Source organism: Lathamus discolor, chromosome 3 (genome assembly GCF_037157495.1).
Source record: "Lathamus discolor isolate bLatDis1 chromosome 3, bLatDis1.hap1, whole genome shotgun sequence".
Taxonomy (NCBI): domain Eukaryota; kingdom Metazoa; phylum Chordata; class Aves; order Psittaciformes; family Psittacidae; genus Lathamus; species Lathamus discolor.
The window spans coordinates 72,602,198-72,623,171 of record NC_088886.1 but is presented as its reverse complement, the minus strand read 5'-3'; the positions used below and the strand labels follow the sequence as shown (position 1 = coordinate 72,623,171).

The window sequence follows — 20,974 nt, the reverse complement described above, 5'->3', positions numbered from 1 at the left end:
TGGACTTCAAAAGAGCAGACTTTAGCCTCTTCAGGAGCCTGCTTAGTAAGGTTCCATGGGATATAGCCCTGGAGGGCAGGGGGGCCCAAGACTGTTGGTTGATATTCAAGGATCACCTGCTACAAGCTCAGGAGTGCTGCTTCCCAACTAGAAGGAAGTGCAGCAGGAGGGCCAGGAGACCTCCTTGGATGGATAAGGAGCTGCTGAGGAAAATTCAAAGGAAAAAAGAGGCTTATAAAAAGTGGAAGCAAGGACAGGCGGCCTGGGAAGAGTACAGGGATGTTGTCCGGGAAGCTAGAGACCAGGTTAGGAAGGCTAAGGCCCAGTTAGAATTAAACTTGGCTAGGGATGTTAAGGATAATAGGAAGGGATTCTACAGGTACGTAGCAAACAAAAAACAGACTAGGGACAAAATAGGCCCCCTGAGGAAGCTTTTGGGAGAACTGGCTACACAGGATTTGGAGAAGGCTGAGGTTCTGAATGACTTCTTTGCCTCGGTCTTCACTGGCAAAGGCTCTGACTGCACCACCCAGTTCTTAGAAAGTAGACGCAGGGACTGTGAGAATGAAGACCTTGGGCCCACTGTAGGAGAGGATCTGGTTCGAGACCATCTTCAAAATCTGAACATGCACAAGTCCGTGGGACCTGATGGAATCCATCCGCGGGTCCTGAAGGAGCTGGCGAATGAAGTTGCTAAGCCACTGGCCATCATATTTGAAAAATCATGGCAGTCAGGTGAAGTTCCCGACAACTGGAAAAAGGGAAATATAACCCCCATTTTCAAGAAGGGGAAAATGGAAGACCCGGGGAATTACAGACCAGTCAGTCTCACCTCTGTGCCTGGTAATCTTGGAGCACATTCTCCTGGAAGTCATGCTAAGGCACATGAAAAACAACAAGGTGCTTGGTGACAGCCAGCATGGCTTCACTAAGGGGAAATCCTGCCTGACCAATTTGGTGGCCTTCTGTGATGGGGCTACAGAATTGATGGATAAGGGTAAAGCAGTTGACATCATCTACCTGGACTTGTGCAAAGCGTTTGACACTGTCCCACACAACATCCTTCTCTCTAAATTGGAGAGATATCAATTTGATGGATGGACCACTCGGTGGATAAAGAACTGGCTGGATGGCTGCATGCAAAGAGTTGTGGTCAATGGCTCGATGTCCATCTGGAGACCAGTAAAGAGTGGTGTCCCTCAGGGATTGGTGTTGGGACCGGTCTTGTTTAACATCTTCATTGCTGACATGGACAGTGGGATTGAGTGTGCCCTCAGCAAGTTTGCCGATGACACCAAGCTGTGTGGTCCGGTTGATACGCTGGAGGGAAGGGATGCCATCCAGAGGGACCTCGACACGCTTGTGAGGTGAGCTGATGCCAGCCTTATGAAGTTCAACCACGACAAGTGCAAGGTCCTACACCTGGGTTGGAGCAATCCCAGGCACAGCTACAGGTTGGGCAGAGAAGAGATTCAGAGAGGCCCTGCGGAGAAGGACTTGGGGGTGCTGGTCGATGAGAAAATGAACATGAGCCGGCTTCAGCGTGCGCTCACAGCCCAGAAAGCCAACCGTATCCTGGGCTGCATCAGAAGGAGCGAGACCAGCAGGGCGAAGGAGGTGATCCTGCCCCTCTACTCTGCTCTTGTGAGACCTCACCTGGAGTATTGTGTGCAGTTCTGGTGTCCTCAACATAAAAAGGACATGGAACTGATGGAACAAGTCCAGAGGAGGGCCACGAGCATGATCAGGGGACTGGAGCACCTCCTGTATGAAGACAGGCTGAGGAAGTTGGGGCTGTTCAGCCTGGAGAAGAGAAGGCTGCGTGGAGACCTCATAGCAGCCTTCCAGTATCTGAAGGGGGCCTATAGGGACGCTGGGGAGGGACTCTTCGTCAGGGACTGTAGTGACAGGACAAGGGGTAATGGGTTAAAACTTAAACAGGGGAAGTTTAAATTGGATATAAGGAGGAAATTCTTTCCTGTTAGGGTGGTGAGGCACTGGAATGGGTTGCCCAGGGAGGTTGTGAGTGCTCCATCACTGGCGGTGTTCAAGGCCCGGTTGGATGAAGCCTTGTGTTGGATGGTTTAGTGAGAGGTGTCCCTGTCCATGGCAGGGAGGTTGGAACTAGATGATCTTGAGGTCCTTTCCAACCCTAACTATTCTATGATTCTAACATAGTAAGAGTATTAGGATTTCCGTCATGGGAAAGAAGGAAACAGGAACATATTTGAATCTTTCTTAACTTTCAACCTTAAAATAGTTTTTTAGTATTGTCTTATGTCATTATAATAGTGGTCATTTTCCACATCTTTTCTCAGGAATTGTCTGATTCTTCAAAAAACATAAAGGTGAGGAAAAGTAAAATGGTTGAAAATCTCATACTGTAGGCCGGTTTTGAAAATATTTTAGCTTATTTGACATACCTTATTTTTGATAGTCTGATGATTAAGGTTCATTCATTGGGAGCAGTTACAGCTGAGACTGTTTCCATTCTTATTTGTGTCTTTTAGGTATTTTGAAAATGCTTTTGTTTATTTCTGCTATTAGAAAATGTGGGTTCTCAGTGATCCTTAGGTAGTTTTGAAAGCTGTGATAGTTTAAACAAAAACTGAGAAACTTTACTTTTAGTGTGAAACTAAAGTCCTATTGTGAAAACTGTATTTAAGAAGGAGTATCTGAGTAACACTACTGATTTTTATGGAACTACTTTGATATTTAAGAACTAAAATATGGAAATTTCAATTTATTGAAATGTATTTAATTAAAAGGAAAAATTACAAAATGTATCCCCCGTAATATAAGTAAATATCTTTTTTCTTCAGGAAAATCAAGCAAGCAATTATTAAAATTATTTTTCTTCCCCCTATCTCTTTAACTTCAAGTAAAAGGATGCTGTCTCCCACAGCATCCTCATAGATAAGCTAAAGAAGTGTGGGCTTGACGATCAAGTAGTGAGGTGGATCGAGAACTGGTTGAAAGGAAGAAGGCAGAGAGTTGTGGTCAATGGCGCAGAATCTAGCTGGAGGTCTGTGACTAGTGGAGTTCCTCAGGGGTCGGTGCTGGGACCGGTGCTGTTTAATATTTTCATCAATGACCTGGATGAGGGAACTGAGTGCACCCTCAGCAAGTTTGCTGATGACACAAAACTGGGAGGAGTGGCTGACACACCAGAGGACTGTGCTGCCATTCAGCGAGACCTGGACAGGCTGGAGAGTTGGGCGGGGAGAAACTTGATGAAATTTAACAAGGGCAAGTGTAGAGTCTTGCATCTGGGGAAGAACAACCCCATGTACCAGCACAGGTTGGGGGGTGACCTGCTGGAAAGTAGCGAAGGGGAAAGGGACCTGGGGGTCCTGGTGGATAGGAGGATGACCATGAGCCAGCAATGTGCTCTTGTGGCCAAGAAGGCAAATGGCATCTTAGGGTGCATTAGAAAGGGAGTGGTTAGTAGGTCAAGAGAGGTTCTCCTCCCCCTCTACTCAGCCTTGGTGAGGCCGCATCTGGAATATTGCGTCCAGTTCTGGGCCCCTCTGTTCAAGAAGGACAGGGAATTGCTTGAAGGAGTCCAGCGCAGAGCCACAAAGATGATTAAGGGAGTGGAACATCTCCCTTATGAGGAGAGGCTGAGGGAGCTGGGTCTCTTTAGCTTGGAGAAGAGGAGACTGAGGGGTGACCTCATCAATGTTTACAAATATGTAACGGGTAGGTGTCAGGATGATGGAGCTAGGCTTTTTTCAGTGATATCCAGTGATAGGACAAGGGGCAATGGGTGTAAACTGGAGCATAGGAAGTTCCACGTTAACATCAGGAAGAACTTCTTTACTGTAAGAGTGACAGAGCACTGGAACAGGTTGCCCAGGGGGGTTGTGGAGTCTCCTACACTGGAGATATTCAAGGCCCGCCTGGACAAGTTCCTGTGTGATGTACTGTAGGTTACCCTGCTCTTGCAGGGGGGTTGGACTAGATGATCTTTTTAGGTCCCTTCCAACCCTTGGGATTCTGTGATTCTGTAATTTCAATGGTATGTAAGTGAAGCTATCAGTGATTAGTGTAGTACTTTTCCAAGTACAGAAAAGCAGAGATAATCCCGATTTTTTTTTTTTTTTTTTTGCTAGAATAGATAGTTCCTTGAAAATATTTAGTGATACAAGTCAGGCCATGTTCTTGGACATAGACTGGCTATGCCTTAAGAATTTAATTTTCATGACTATTTTCGTTTCTGAACCAGACATCTAGTATTTGCTTTTTAAATGGAATGTATGGATACACCGGCATGTGTGACTATGATTGTGCCCCTTGTGCATGTCTTAGAATGACCTTCATAATTTTCAAATTGGAACTACTGATGGTATTCATCAATTAAACAAAAATATAAAAAAAAAATTAAATTGCTCCTCATCCTCTGTCAATGAAGGACTTTGGATCACCAAGTTACTGCCCGTTGATCTTTGCCTCAGTTAAACTTGCTTTCTTCTTTAGAAATAAAGTTAACAAGGCTTGATTCTGGTCGCAGTTGCATTGTGAAACTACTTTTTGGCTTCAGTTTTTACCCTCTGAGTAAGGAGAAACTTACAATTCTGTGTAGTAATGATACAGACAAGGCCAAGCTGTGATTTAGATAAACTGATTTGGGTGTTTTCTGTTGTGTATTGAACTATACTACATTTTTCTCAGCTGTGGGATGATTTTGATCAGTTCCACTTATCTATTCATTGCCTTCTGTATGCTTTGACAAATGAGTCTCTTGCGTTTTCCTCAAGGAAAATGAAAGCTATAGGCTGATTTGGAAGAGCCCTGCTATCAGAAGGGAAAAGACAATCTTAACTGCAAAAATTCAGGACAGAAGAGAGAAGGAAGATTTCTAAGAGCTTTAAGGGTAAATGGTCTTAATTGCAGAATGATTTCCATAAAGGCAAGATTTGTATCTTGTTAGGGAGAATTAAGTAACTGTTTGAAAATGAGAGTTTCATTTACAGGCTCTCCTAGAGAATTTCAGCTTGATCTGGGGCAAGTCACAAGATCCTTATATGGTTCCAGGGATTAAAGGGTGGTGGTGGGGGGAAGAGGCAAACTATGCTATGTCTTTTCTTGTGCTGTGTTTTTTATATGAACCTGTGAGGTCTTAGGGTAGGGAATGCTTTTATGAGTCTGTGCAATCCTGATTGTTATAGGGCTCTTTAGGTAAGTAACAGATCCTTCCATTACTTGGGGGTGTAGATGGGTTTGTCTTAATTACCTTACCAAGGATCTAGCATTGGAATGTCTTCCCTGTGCCTACAGAAGAAATGCAGATAATGATGCACTCTTTTGCTAATATTTTTGAGAGCTATGGAAATGCTATATGTAAACTTACTAAGAGTCATGGCTAGCATTTTATGAGTTGCTGATTGTATGTTACACCTGGAACTCTAGGTAACAATGATAGTGTAGTTTCATTTGTAGTAAACATTTGTGGCAGATACAATGCACCATTTGCTTTTACCATTGCCAGTGACTGAGGACATTGGATGGTTTTGGTTCACAGATTCTTTCTAGGCTACTATTTTCAATGTAATGTTCCTTGTCTTTGATGATAAAGAAATAGGATGTTTAATTTCACTGGCAGGAAATGCATTACTTTCTCTTTTATACTGATGTAAGGGAGAAGCTTAATAGCTTTTTGTGTTTGTCATAGTACAAATGTCTAGTACACTGCAGATACAAGAGTGAACAAAACCATAATATATTGCTTTTGCTTCTTTGTGCTCAGTCCATGTGTTTCTTGAATTTTGGCATGCACATTACCCTTGCTGATTCTGAAGTAGCATCAGGCTTTGCAATCAGTGTTTGTAATAACTGTGTTTCACAAAGTCTTGTTATGCAAGATCTCATCTTGTGTAATGGATTCTGTGTTACCCTTAAGATTTAGCAATTGAAAATAATAGAAAAAGGATTAAATAATGACACTTCATTATCAACATTTGTTGGGGGAGGGCAGCTATCTTCATATTAGCATTTTTATTGTAGGAAGTTTTTAGGCTAGAGATACCACATTTATTTCACAGTGATAAATATTTGTATCTGGGGGAAAAAAAGAAAAATCTATATTGACCTTTGTAATTTCATAGCTAGTTTGTTTTGAGGAGCTCAGAACCTACATACTGAGGTGTTCCTCACATAAATCAAAGATCCAATGAAGCTTTGATAAATCAATACAGTAATAATGTTTTGGAAATACTGGGAGAGAACACCTTAAGCTGGTATCGCTTCTAAGTTCCTTGGTAGCTTTATCAGGCTTTGTCTGGGTTTTTTTAATACTGCAGAATGCAAGACTTTCAGGTACTTCTATTCAGAGTGCTTAGGCTTTCCTAGAATTATTTCAATCTGAAATGAGTAAGTATGGTTACACTTAATAATTGGTCTTGTTCCAGAAAGTGAATAAGGCACAGTTTACAAAAAGCATGTTAGTTGTGTGGGGTTTATGTTACAATTCTGGTTGATCAAATTTGTAATTGTTCAAAGATTAAACTTTGTAAGACAAAGAGCACATGAAACTTTTAAGATTTGCATGAAGGCAGTGGCGCATACTGGGCCTATACTCCCTGTTAGTTGACCTCTTTGCTCTTTACTCTCTGTATAATAAATACTGCAGACCCATTTTAATCAGTCTTAAATTTGGAAAACTTATGGATTTTTCTTGAAACTGGATTCAGAGATGTGCAGGTATATATTATGGCTAAAACACAATGAGAACTTGATATGTATTACTATAAAAACGTAACTTTAGCCACAGACATCTTACGATTCCTTCCTGGAATAACAATGTAGGATAAAAGTAATCTTGAGTCTTTACTTATTTGTACTTTACTTTTTTATTTTCTGTTTCTGGTTTTCATTTCTTTTTTCCCACAGTTAACCTTTCTCTCCAATGCTGTTCTTATCTGAGAGAGAAGAATTTTTTATTCTGTTAACAATTATCTTCCACAGGTTTCCAGTGGAATCTTAAGAATTTAAGTGTTTTCTTTTGAGGCTGATTTTCTTTCCTGGTTTCTCTTTGCTTCTTAGTACATCCTGAAGTACTCCTAGTAAGTGGAAATAGAGGACGTTGTATTTAGGCAGACAGCTAATCGATGTGAAATGCCTAGTTCAAGGTGTAGTTAGCAGCTTAGTACAGAATGTAGGTATCTTGCTAATACCTGAGTTAAGATGAAAAAGGATGATTTTGATCATCTGCTCTCCATGATGCCCAGATTCTGTCAGAGGAGAAAGGTGAGACCAGTGTCCTATGTCAATCACCATTCTAAGTCCCTGCTGTTCCATGGAAGTTGAGCTCCCGTGTTCTGGTAATGTGATTTCTGAGCATCATTAAAGCAATTTGAAGTTAAAGTTTTGTATATCTGTAGAAGCTTACAAGATGCTTGCGTAGAATAATAATGTTGAGAAGGTTTCCTGCAAACAGAACTCTGTATGTAGCCTCTTTGCTTCAGAGGAAACAAATATAGTTTAAATGGAACAAAACTTAGCAGTGAACATCTACAGCTTCCATCAGACCCAGTCTTTTTTAATAATCAAGTAAACCAAATAAATGAAAAACTAGATTTTATAATGGTCTTGTTAGGCTATGTATGTGATTGAAGCCATAGTGCACTGAAAACTATCTTTCAGGTCTTCCAAATGTGCACTGGTCATTACATCATTAGCTTCATTTTTTTCTTAATAATTTAAAAATTTTGATTCTGGTTACTAGTATCTTTCTAGGGCATGAAGTGGAGAGAACTTTTGAAATGGGAGACAATAGGGTACTGTTTTGTTAGTCTGTAGTTCTGAAATTTGCTGTGTGCTCACTCCTACAAATTAATGGGATGGCTACCGTCAAGTTAAGTGCAAACAGATTATAGAAAAAAATTAGTGGTTATCCCTGCTGTGTGTGTATATTTTCAGCTTAAAATACACTGATTTTATTCCATTCTTAATCTTAGTGGTTGATGGGCATTTTAAAGAGTACGTAATTTCAGTCTTTCCTTTAAAGCTTCTCACAGCAGGATGTCCTGAAATTGTGGCAAACATGAATGATCAGCTAAGTCATCAGGAAACTGTATTGTCTTTGTAAGTGGTTTTGTAATGACTAGTGTAGTCCTTAAAGTATAATGTGCACAGTTACCCTCTTTACATTCTTTGACGATCTATTTTTAATAAAGCCATTTAGATGGTTAATTAGCGTTAGTAATAAATCTCCATGTCTGACGACTAATCTTAGGAAATGTTTTAGGCCACACTGATTGAAATATAGGCTGCAGGATTTACTCTATGCAGATCTGTGTTTTGGCTTATCAGCATTATACTTGCAAGAAAAGTGCAAAATAGTAGTAGAAAAAAATAGGCCAATAGAAAAATGGAAAATAGCCCATACTAGTAATCTCACAAAAAACATCATTCCTAATTCAAGTCCAGTTTTTGATGACAGTAGCATGCCATTTATCTTATCCAGTTTTTTCCTTGAGGCTTCTTGCAACCATTTAAGCTTCTTTCTCTGTAGTTCAGCCCCATGCTATGATACAGCTTCTCTTCACTGTCTGGTGTACCTTGGAAGCTTTCTCCTCCTTGTCTTTGCACCTGAGTTACTACATTGTACTAAGCAATTGTAATTTACTCTTAAAACTACAAGAGAGTTTTTTCAGCTTCTCAGTGAATGTCACTGGAGCAGATTGCAAAGCTAGCACAGACTCAGGTGTCCTCAACTTAATACTACTTGATCATACTTGTATAATATCCTTTTTGGGAAATGTTAACTGTGTGTGGGTGAGACCAAGTGGACTGGGTAGTTGTCACCTCTTACTAGGATCTGCTTCTGTTTGGACTGTACAGTGACCTGTGATATGTCAGAGACTTACTCTGTGTCCAGTACTAAAAATACATGCATGCAATTCTGTCAGTTTAGCTTTATTACCATAGTAGCAGGGGGTTTTGGGGGGTATGGACAATCCATTTGTTCTTTTAAAGCACATATTTAACCATTAATAATAACTTGATGCTTAAATGTCGTTAATAGCTTCACGTGCAGATACTGACAAAACCCCCTGTGTTCTGTATCAAGATGTAGTATCAACTCTTCAGTAGCGCTGAGCTTTCTGAAGTGATGTTATGAGTTTTGAATACCATTGTATGCCATTTATCTGCCTAAAATCCTGGGCATGCTGATTGTAAATTATAAATGCAGATTATGGTGTCCAAATAGCTATTTGGAAGTGCTCTGAAGTATTTTTCTTTGACTTGAATGTCATTATGAAGAATCTTCTCTCTAATTTAGGGCCAGTTTGTTTCTGGGGCCCATGCTGGATAATTTCCCAGTTCCTTGTTTGGGGAAACTGATGCGTGTGTTTCCTTCCATCCAGAATCCTTCTCATGCTGCACATGCTGCAGTCCCTTCTGACCCTTATCTGGGAAAGCTAAACCTGGCTCCAGAAAATCTCTTCTTTTTGTTGAAGAGCCTGAAAACTCAGTTCTGATCAAGTCTGAGTTGCAATCAGTTTGAGGTCAGCCCCCTCTGTCTGATGGCATGAATGCTGAATATCAAGATTACAGTAAGGTTCTTGATAAATACCAAGAATGTCTCTGCTGTGTCCAGGCAAGCAGATTTTCTTCTGCTAAGATGGTACAGTCCAACAATTCTGTGGTTCCTATCCCTCTGGGTTAACTGCTGGAGCTCAAGAAAACTGGGCGTTTCAAGGGTATCTTAGTGTTCAGTATTTTTGTATTCTCTTATCTGCTCAGTAGATGTATCTGAAGGATTTGGACCTTTTTGGGAATCCAGTCCTGCAGCAGATCTTAGTTACTTTATCCATGAATCTTTGCTGTGCAATCCACTTCAATCAGCATCTGATTTTGCCTTCCATTATCTGATGATGAGGGTGTTTTTCTTGATGATTGTCGCTTCTTGAGAGATGTCTCTATAGCATACTTTTAATATGTCCTATTCCACCTAGTTATCTTCAGAGTTCATTCTAAATTCGTGTCTACTGTATGATTCATTTTGTTTAAATTACAGAATTAGCTTACCTGTTTGTTCTTGAAGCCACAGATCCCAAAGACTGTGAGACCTTCTGAATTATTGTTCAACAGTGAGATGGTCCAGCGCGTGGTAGATACTGCATCTTCGGTTGGTAGTTTTAAACTTAACTGTTAAACAATCTTAAAATGCTTCTGTTTTGGGGAAAAATAATTCATTTACCTGAATTTTGATTTTAAATTCTGTCTTCCACCGAACACTTACTTAAAAACTGAGATTATCCTGAATTTAATATAGGAGATTTCATACTAACAACCTTCCTTTTTAAACATCATCTTTTCTTCCAGTAGCAGGTACCTATCTGACATTAACAATTAAATTAGCAGGCCAAGTTTTTGTCATACCCATATTATTACACAAACTTTGTTATAAATGCAAAATTTTATTTGCTATATTTTACTTTTCTTCACCATATCCACTGTATAGAGTTGCTTCTTTTCCCATTGCTGTTATGCTGAACTATATGTGTTGTTTTTTGGGGGGGTTTGAAGGCTTTTTGGTTTGTCTTGACTGCAGGTAAGGATTAGTAGTGATGCCTGATCTCTTTCTAGAGCAATGTTAAATTGATATAAATGTCCAGAAGTTAATTTGTAAGCATATAGTTTTAAAAGAACAAACTAACAAAATATCATGGTATTTAGCTGCTCACTAGAGTCCAGTCTCCCAGTTACACCTGCACTCAGCTTTAACAGTATGTACCAAAATTACTAAAATCAGGACAACAGTGATTTAAAAAAATTATAAAAATGGAACAGAGGAGAAACAGTGGAAAAATAAGACAAAATTGTATTTTCAAAATAGTACCATAAACAGTAATACTTTATTTTAACTTACGTAGCATTTCTGAGAACTAATAATGTTTTTCCCTTTTTTTTTTCCTCAGGAGGTTCCTATTGATATTCAAGTGACCACACACATGCATTCTAAAGAATACACTCAATGCGTGGAATATGGAGAGTATAAACTGAGCAGTATTTTAAAAGTGCATGACTTCGCAGTGAGCTGGTAGGAACCATTAACAGTACATTAATTTTGGTGTTACATACATGATGAGTTTTATTTTTCAACAGGTCATTGAGAAGCATCTGCTTTAAGTAAACTTCTGAAAAAACCTACTGGCAGCAGTCAGGGGGGCACTGTCTCTGAAGAATGTGAAAATGGCAAAAGTAATGCAATTTAGTGGCAGCGTAAATAGAGAAAAACACCTGGGCAGAACTGTTCAGATTCATTTTTTATGTAAGAAGGGTGGGATTTGGTTAGTAGATCTGAAAACGGGAACCAGAAATGACTATGAACTCAGGTTCCTGGAAACTGAATTATAGTGCTGAATGTTTTTGCAATTTGTATTTGATTGCAGTTTATTCCCTTGGGTCAAAAATCAGGAGAGTTTAGATTTAGATTAGCTTGAGTGTGCAAATAGCCTATACGCAGTGACATTTCAGGGCTTGCTGGCTGCAGCTGAGGAAGAATAAAGATATTAACACCCCCCCCCCCCATGCTAGTAGCAAAGTTCAGACAATTCAGATGCTTTGTCTATCTATGAATATATTTTAATTGATTTCAAAAATAATCATGACCTTAGTAATTTGAACAAACTTTAAGTAGCTTAATGCTTGTTACTGTACTCAGACTGCTAGTAGATTACTCCTGAAGGTATCTCCCTGAAGAACGAACTGTATTCCTCCACTTAATGTTGGAAGTATAATTTCTCATTGCATCCAAGAAGCATAATTGAATGTAGTTATGTTTTAAATACTTAAAAACTTGGGCAGTGTAATTCTAATGCAGATTAAGATCTTGACAATCAACTCGCTCATTAAAAATAAGTCAATGTTGGGATGAGAGTAGTACACCATAGAAACAGTATGTAAAATCAGAGCTGAGGGCACAAATTACAACATGCTGATGGGGGTGTAAGGTAAGTCTTGTCTGTGAAAAGGGAAACATTAATAATACACATATAATAATTACAAGGCAAAGATCACAAATCCTTTAGGTGTCTGTAATAAATATCCACTGCACTGCTTTGAGTTTTGCCCTGGCTGGGCAGGCTTCTGCTTAGACCCTCAGGTGCTCAAATCTGGTTTTCTCTCTGACGAATACCTATCCTATATTTGTAAGGGAATAATGCTTTGGGTAATAATTGTCTCCTGTACTGCATAGTCATACTGGTCCAAGCAGGAATGAAAGCTTTCAACTGGTGTCTGTCTGCTGCTGCTCTGAAGTGTCTGTAGTAAATCCACTCATATTAGTGGCTTATTAGGTTTGTTTGAAGAACAGAAGGTGCAAGAATGGTGTGCTGTATTGTTTTGGTTTAAAAAGCAAAACAAAACAATCTAGAGGAGGTGGAAGACACTTCCACACTTGGCAAGATTTTCGGTAGATCAGGTGGAATAGCAATTGAAATGTAACCTTTACAGGCTACATCATCACAAGATTTACATGCATGACAGGCTGCAGAGGGGCAAGTCTAAAGTTATCACTTTCATCTTCCTGTTTGCCTTGTTGAAAGTTTGCCTTTACCTGCAGTAGGAAGTCAGGTTTGAGCTGCAAATTACTTTGGAATGTTGTTGCAAAATACTTGTGAATGTTAAACTATAAAATATGTAATTCGAAGTAGTAGAAGCTCATACGCTAGTCAGGAAAGGACATCTCTACCTTAATTTTTCCTTTATCTTACACTTGAATAACAGATAAATATTATACATCTTTATGTATGCTTTGTTTTCCTTACCCTTCTTGAATGATATTTTTATATCTTACTGAAAGCTTTATTCTAGATCCTTAAATCTAGTGCTTCTAGTTACTGCTGAAGAGATACTGTTATGTGCTGGGGAATTCTAAGTATTTCCTACAGTTAATAACTGGATATCACACCTTAAGGATACAACGCCACTTGAGAAAGCAATCTACCGGAATGAAAAAAAATTGAATGTTTTTCAACTTATTTGAAACTACTTTAGAACTTGCTTGGAGAAACAGCCACTAAGCTGACCCCCCCCCCCCCCAAAAAAAAAAAAAAAACCCCAAAAAAACCAACAAAAAACAACACTGAGGATATGTATTTAATTTCATATACTGGCAATATGAAGTTGACCTGCATGTAAAGATAATGCTTTAAACCAGGTGAGGGCCTGGAATTGTGCTTTAGAATGAACAAAATTGCTAATTTTAAATATGTAAGAATATAAAAGCATGTAAAAAACCAAAGAATTTTAACGCCTTTGTCATGGCTTAAGCCCAGACGTAAATCAGACCACTCAGTCTCTGTCTCACTCCCCCCCCTTCCCTCACCCCACGCCTGGAAGGATGGGGAGGAGAGTTAAAGCAATGTAACTCCCATGGGTTGAGATAAGAACAGTCCAGTAACTAAGGTATAACACAAACCACTACTGTTACCACCAATAATAATAATGGTAAGGGGAATAACAAGGGAAGAGAATACAACTGCTCGCCACCCACCAACTGATACCCAGCCCGACCCAAGCAGTGATCTGGGTCTTCTGGGTAACTCCTCCCAGTTTATAGACTGGGCATGACGTGCTTTGGGATGGAATACCCCTTTGGTTAGTTTGGGTCAGGTGTCCTGTCTCTGCTTCCTCTTGGCTTCCCCTCCTCCCTGGCAAAGCATGAGACTCACAAAGTCCTTAGTCAGAGTAAACATTACTGGGCAATAACTAAAACCATCGGTGTTATCAGCACTGTTTCCAGGCTTAAAGTCAAAACCACAGCACTGCACCAGCTACTAAGAAGCAGAAAAATGACTGCTACTGCTGAACCCAGGGCAGACCTTCCTGAAAAAACATGAACTTTTCATTTGCTTAAAAATCTTTTTGTGTAAATGGTGGGTTGTAGTTTCTACATGTTTAAACATGTCTGGGGGGGGGGAAAAAGGACATTTAAAATTTAGTTATTTCAATTCACAAAAATTTGTCCTATATAAATGCCAGTACTTAAAATCAATCTTTTTAAAGTGTTTGAAAAGGACACTGGTTTCTGCTGTTAATGCTAAAGGCTGTGTTGTAGCCTGGTTGGCTGATGGGAGGCTTTTTTTCTGGCAGCATATTGTCTATTGATGTGTTTGTTTGTTTGTTTTTGGTTTGTTTGGTTTTTTTTAACACACTTCCCAGTTGCAGACGAATTTGACAGAGGCATAACAGACTTGGAAGTCCTGAGGTTCCCGTGTGTTTCCAGAAAACAGATCTCTGCTGAAGAAAGAGCTGCTTCTAGCACCCTGTTAGCTGTAAGCAGCTAAGAATTCAGAGAGGGGAGAGAGGTTGTAAATATTCTTTTCTTTTTTTTATTTTATTCTTTTTTTAGAAGAGCTTCAGATGGAGCTCATACCTTATGAGATGCTATAGAATGCAATCTCATGGCAGACAGTTAATGCACACAGAGCTTGGGTTATTATTTTTAGTTTGACATAGCTGCTTTTCAGTCCTGAAGCTGGCTTTCCTTGGAAGTCCAAGAGGTTATTAAATGCATAAATCAAGATTTTTCATAGCAGAATGACTTAGATTAAATTCTCTGTGTAGGGAATAAAATAAAAATGGCCCATTTAAAGAAATTCTGAACTTTCACTAAATATATTTATAGTGATTATGATTGTATTATTTAGTTTTTTTTTTTTTTTTCACCAGAACCAGTGTATAAGAAATACAGAACAAAATTTGGCTTGTGTGTATATATTACTATATACACTATGTGTATATGTACTATGTATATTATTAGGTTCCTTTACATTGCTCTCGAAACTGGAGTTCCTGCAAATCCAAATTCCCAGTTTTTCCATGCCAAAAAGCTGATATAGATTAGTGCTGTAGACTTTAATGAGTATTAATTGAAAATCCTATTTGTGGAGGGGGAAAAAAGATCCTTTGGGAAACTTTTTTTTTTTTTCTACTAAGCTGCATGTTTCCCACTTTTTAGATCATCACACAAGCATTCCTCTTCTGCATTAAGCTCACATTTCTCCAGTGTCCTTTTAAATATCCTGGTAAATCTTATGCTGCCTACAAGAATCACTGGAAGATCTATAATGACTAAATGATCTTTCCAGTCTTGCTTGCTTACTGTTCCCTTTCTCCTCATGTGCTGTCTGCATCTTTCATGTAGCCCCAAGGGGTTTACATTGCTTTCCATGAAAGGTACTTCTACAATGACCATATGCAATATTACATTGTCATGGGTTACATTGTCTTTACCTGGGAGAAGAAAGATGCCCATGCAGACAGTATTCAATGCATTAATAATGGTTAGTACAGTGTTGGAAAATTGGAAAATGTCATGTATTATTTTAAAGATACTTATCTGAGATGCGGCAGAAACATTATCAGTAATGGCATTAGAGTTTCAGATTAGTACAGTCGTATATTTAGCATAGAATTAATGGGTTTTGTAGATAGAAGATAGAACTATTTCTCTTGTTTATATATCAGATCAGGTTATTAGTCTTGTGAAAATACTGGCTATTTGCAATTTAATGATGACCTTTTATAATACCCATTAACTTGTGCAGAATGACAAGTAAAGGCTTCAACTTGCTTTTTGTTACTTTAAGTCTTGTCCTTCTCCTCCTCCTCCTTCCCATGCCTCACAACCAGAGGTTACAATTCTCCATTCAAAACTTGTTTGATGCTTATCGTGTATTGTAATTGCTGTCAAAATGCCACTTTTGATTGTGGGTAGAATTTGTAAAGTGTATGGTCTAATATTTTAAATGTATGCTTTACTTAGGAAGTGTACCTGCAAAAATAGAAAATATATATTATTCTTGTGTTCATGAAACCTGATGTTCCCAAATCCTTTATCCTCATTTGATATTTTGTAAAAGAAAAAGATAAAGAATTGCAAATGCCTTGCCCAGGCACAGTAAAAATATGAAGCTGGAGATACTAAGAAAGAAAAGCAAATACAAAACATTTAGTGATTATCAAGGTTTTCCTGTTGGGCTCAGCAAAAGATAACTTTTCTATAGGGAGTAATTCATCATCGTATCTTCTTATCCTAGTTTTCCCCATTTTTTTATCACTGTATTCCAGAGAAGATTTTTAAAAACTTATCTCTTTGGGAACCATGCAAATTAACTTAGAACATAAAATTGTGTTGGTGATTATATGAGACTTATTCACAAATTGAAATTAAAGTTAGTCTTACAGTGCCTTGTGCGAAGTTATGGAGGTAAGACTGCAGAAAGTATTGCAAACCCCTGTACTCTTTCCACTTTAGTTCCCTTCCACTACTTTTGCTCCTTAGCATATAAATTCATATGTACACACAGATACACATAGACATGCACACAGAGGAATTATCTTTGCAGGAAAGAGAATTGTGAGTGTTGATATGAGAAATTTACTATGAAATAGATTATAGTCTTTAGTTTGCTGTAAGATGAGATGATACCTATCTACATTACCTCTTGAGAGTTTAAAGTTTTCCATTAACAGAGTAAGGTGGTGAGGGAGAGTGAATTTGGCAGCAGTGAGAAAAACTACATATTTTGTTGTGTCAGTCAAATTCTGATATCTGGGCTGTACTCTGTTTTAGTTCCTCTTAGACATACATGCCAGTTTTCTGTTTCATTCCCAAACTTTTGTTTCCATGGAGTTGCTTATGGGAAGAGCAGGCTGTTAAAGTTGCTTCATTTAAACATGACACAACACAAGTAGTGCGGACTATTTTTAAGCAACCATCTTGGTAGTGTTGTTTGTTGCCCTTCTCATTTGGGAAGAGCTCTGTATTAACATCTCAAAGCAACGTTTTCCTAGTCTTTCTTGTCATCCCTTGATTTTCTTGTGATGCCTGTAGAGTTCTGACAAGTTATTCTGATGGTTTGCTGAGACTGCTGCCTGTCATGCTGATGAATGTTATCTCCCTTTTTCCTGTGTTACGTCCATTTGTTTCTGTCTCTCTGTTGTCTTAGAAATGGTGAAGTAATGTCATTTTGTTCCATGTCTGAACAATGCCAAGCAAAATAGGGTCCATTAACCAAAAGGTGATCAGTCATATGAATCATATTGAGTCCTCATTACCACAAGCTAGAAAACAGAGGATCTGAAGTCCAAACTTCATGTGGTGAAATGTTCTGTCAAACAAGAAAAATTTAAGGATGTAGAGAAATCCTTATTAATTATTTAAACCCTCTTCTTGCCTCCCTAGGATATTAAAAGAAGATTTTTTTTAATTAAATTACATTTTTCCATTAACAGTAACACTTTTAAATTGTGTCATCATGTGCTGATTCCTTGCATGAGTAGCTACAGTGAGCTGGAGATTTGCATTAGCAACATTTGCTGCTGTGTGATTTTCCTACAGAAATTATACCTCTTTTTTAAAGGAGTATGACATACAAGGTAGCTGCTGCATTTCCCAACCTCTCATGCTGTAGGCCAGTTTGAACAATTTAGCTCCAGTGTAGCAGATATTGAAGGGGTTTTTTTTTGGAGCATGTCCTCATATAGATTGCTGGGGCAGTATGACACTCCCTGTCTTCTAGCTTCTGTCATTCAGAAGCCACCTGGGTTTTTTCTGCTCACATTTTGTATCATACTCATTTCAGTGTATGCTTCAGAATCAAGTCCATGATTGTTAAAAGGATATTTGTGGGGGTTTAAAATGTGGATTTCAAAGCTGTATCTCTGACAGCTGAGATTTAGCTCCAGGTTGGAGTTTCGTTTCCTTATAAAACTGCCCTGGGACACTGAGACACATGTCTTTCCCTGGGGCTAACCATCCCAGCATGTGAACTTTCATGTTAGCAGTTTCAAAACATTTATATTATTTGGCTGAGACAAAAGAGTTCCTTTCTGTCTTTCAGGAAGGCATTCCATTAAAACCCATTTATGTCCCTGTAATTCTGTAAGCAAATAATAATATTGAACCTTTCAAAACTTATTACATAAGGAATTGATCTTATTAGAACTGCAAGTATCCCTTTTCTGTTACTGTTGTTCAAAAGCCAAAGCCTTAATTACTTCTTCAACTTATGTATGTAACACTGAGCCTGAAAAGGAAGAAAGTGAGTCTCGCATGCATGCAAAATTACTCTGTTGCCTACTAACTAGGTATGAGTTTTACTTGCAGACTATGAGGTGCATTGAAAATGGCTGAATGACCAGGTGATTAGGGTGGTAATTGGTACCATAAAGTCCAATTGGAGTCCACTAACTAGCAGTCTATCCCAGGGGTCAGCGCTGGGTCCAGTCCTGCTTAAGCTCTTCATTGGTGGTCTGAGTGATGGGTCAGAACATACCTTCAGCAAGTTTGCATGTAATACCAGACTGAGAGGAGTGGGTGACGCTCCAGAGGGTCATGGTGCTGCCCAGTGGCTGGAGAAATGGAAGTACAGCAACTTTATAAACCTTAATGAAGGGAATTACTAAGTCCTGCATCTGTGAAGGAATAACCCTGTGCACCACCAGTATAAGCTGGGGATCATCCAGATGGAAAGCAGCTTCTTGGAAAAGGACCTGGGGGCCCTTGCGGCAAAGAAGGTGAATGGTATCTGGGGCTGCATTAGGAGGAGTGCTTCCAGAAGGTCAAGGGAGATCATCCTTCCCCTCTACTCAGCACTTGATGAAGCCACCCCTGGATTTCTGGGTCCAGTCCTGGGCTCCCTAGTACAAGAGGCATACTAAAGAGAGTGCAGCAAAGGGCCACAGAGATGGCGGATTGGAGCATCACTCCTATGAGGAAAGGCTGAGAGAGCGGGGACTCTTTAGCCTGGAGGAAAGAAGTCACAGTGGTGATCTCATCAGTAAATGTGTGCGAGTATCTGAAGGAAGGGTAGAAAAAAGATGGAGCCAGGCTCCTTTCAACGGTGTCCAGTGACAGGACCAGAGGCAGTGGGCACAAACTGAAGTACAGGAGGTTCCCTGTGAATGTTAGGAAATGCTTTTTCACTTTGAGGGTGGCTGGCACAGGTGACCCAGAGATATGTCTCCATCACTGGAGATACTCAAAATCCATCTGGACAAGGTCCTGGGCAGCTGGCTATATGTAACTCTGCCTGAGCAGGGAGATTGAACCAGATGACCCCCAGAGGTCCTTTTCAACCTCAAGCATTCTATGATTTAATCGTATATAGAAATACACAAAACACATGTATGAACATGTTTAAATTATATGTATCTAATAATACCTTTAGATGTATGTGCTATTAATTTTAATGTCTGCCAAATAAGCATAGACTGTAGTTGCAGGATTGGATTTTTGTGTGTGCTGAAATATTCAAATGCTCAATTCTGCCTCTTTTTTTTTTTTTTTTTTTTTTAAGGAGCTAATGCATGAGATGGTTAAATGTAGAATTCAATGAATGCTAATAATAGATTTGTTATACCTGTCTTTACAATATAGGAAACTTGGGTAAATTTCCTTTCAGAAATGCTTGCATTAATGATAGAATCATAGAACAGTTAGGTTTGGAAAGGACTTTAAGATCATGCAGTTCCAACCCCCCTGCTATGGGCAGGGACACCTCACACTAAAATGTGCCACCCAAGGCTCTGTCCAACCTGGCCTTGAACACCCCCAGGGATGGAGCATTCACAGCTTCCCTGGGCAACCCATTCCAGTGCCTCACCACCCTCACAGTAAAGAACTTCTTCCTTATATCCAGTCTAAACTTTCCCTGTTCAAGTTTTAACCCATGGCCCCTTATCCTATCACTACAGTCCTTAATGAAAAAAGCCATTTCCCTGACCTCAATGAGAAGTAAGAAGGTGTGTTTACACTGCAAATAAATGAAGTTCTTAACATCCTGACAAAGAACAAGTGACAAATAACCCTAAAACCTCAGTGTGCTGGGTACATCTGGCAACACCTATAATGGGATGAGAAGAAGGAGAATATCCTTTGTCTGGCCTATTGTCCCAGCTCTGTCTCTGTCCTCATAGAATCATGTGTGGCTGATGTCAGGCACCCAGACTGGCACTAAGGTCTTTTCTCCAGAGACCCTGGTGCCCTCTCAGGCACAGCTGGATGAGATACAAGCAGGCAGCCTGGGCTTGAGCAGCTCTCAGAAACATGGATACCTGCAGCCTCAGCTGTAAGCACTAGGATGGAAACTCAAAAGCCAAGTCAGGGTGTGATGAGTGTCAGGCTGCAGTGGGCAGTGCAAATTTTAATTTAGATCTAATGTACAGTAAAGACTGAGTAGGAGTATATATCTGTGTATGCGCTCATATGGGTCTAACTGTCCTGCTAGCTGAGACCACACACACAGACTTATCTCGCCAACAGTCCTACAAGGTGGCATTATCCTCCTGTGAAGTAATTCCTGCAAGGTTGCGTAAGTGGAAGATCTAGAAATTAAATTCGTGTCTTCCGAGTCACAGTTCAGTGCTTTAACCTTCGATTTCAGAGTATCACTGTTTCCCATACAAAATTAAGTTCTTAATTTCTTTCTGCATTAAGGCCTACATTGTAATGGAGAGATTATTTCATGGACTTCTCTCTGTTCGTTATTGTACAGTCTCTGTAAGAGCTGTAATGCAGTTTATGTGGAAGAAATACTCATAGGAAAATGGCAAATGTAGTTTAGCTCCCTGTAATGCAGTTTAATAAGGAGAAAAGTGAGCTCTCCGTGAATAATCAAGAAGAATGATGTGAATCACACTTTGATAAGCTCTGTGAGGCCTTGCTGCTGCAATGGTATGAATGCACAGTTCCTGCCTATGACCTTTTCAACCTTATTTGTAGCTTTTTCTAACTAACACAGCAATAATAAGAGAAGTAAATGGTTCCCTTAGCTCCACCTTTGCCTCTTTGCTCCACTCACTTTTTGCCTCGTAAATGTACTTTCCTGTTCTTCTCTATAAGCTTTTAACTATCACAGTCTTAAGAAGTCTTTTTATTTCTCATTATCTTTGTCTGCAACTTTGGCCATAAGCAATTGCTCCTCTGGGAAGAAGGTATTGGCCGTCACTTTAA

The 20,974-nt window shown here is 39.4% G+C and overlaps 1 protein-coding gene across 1 annotated transcript in view; it reads left to right on the top strand.

Annotated features, from left to right (window-relative positions):
• Positions 1-20,974, top strand: part of SPAG16 (sperm associated antigen 16) — a 432,582-nt gene that overhangs the window by 62,794 nt on the left and 348,814 nt on the right. Inside the window, exons 10-11 of the mRNA XM_065669744.1 lie at positions 10,052-10,135; positions 10,929-11,050. Coding sequence (XP_065525816.1) covers positions 10,052-10,135; positions 10,929-11,050 — 206 coding nt within the window. The remainder of the gene's footprint in view (positions 1-10,051; positions 10,136-10,928; positions 11,051-20,974) is intronic.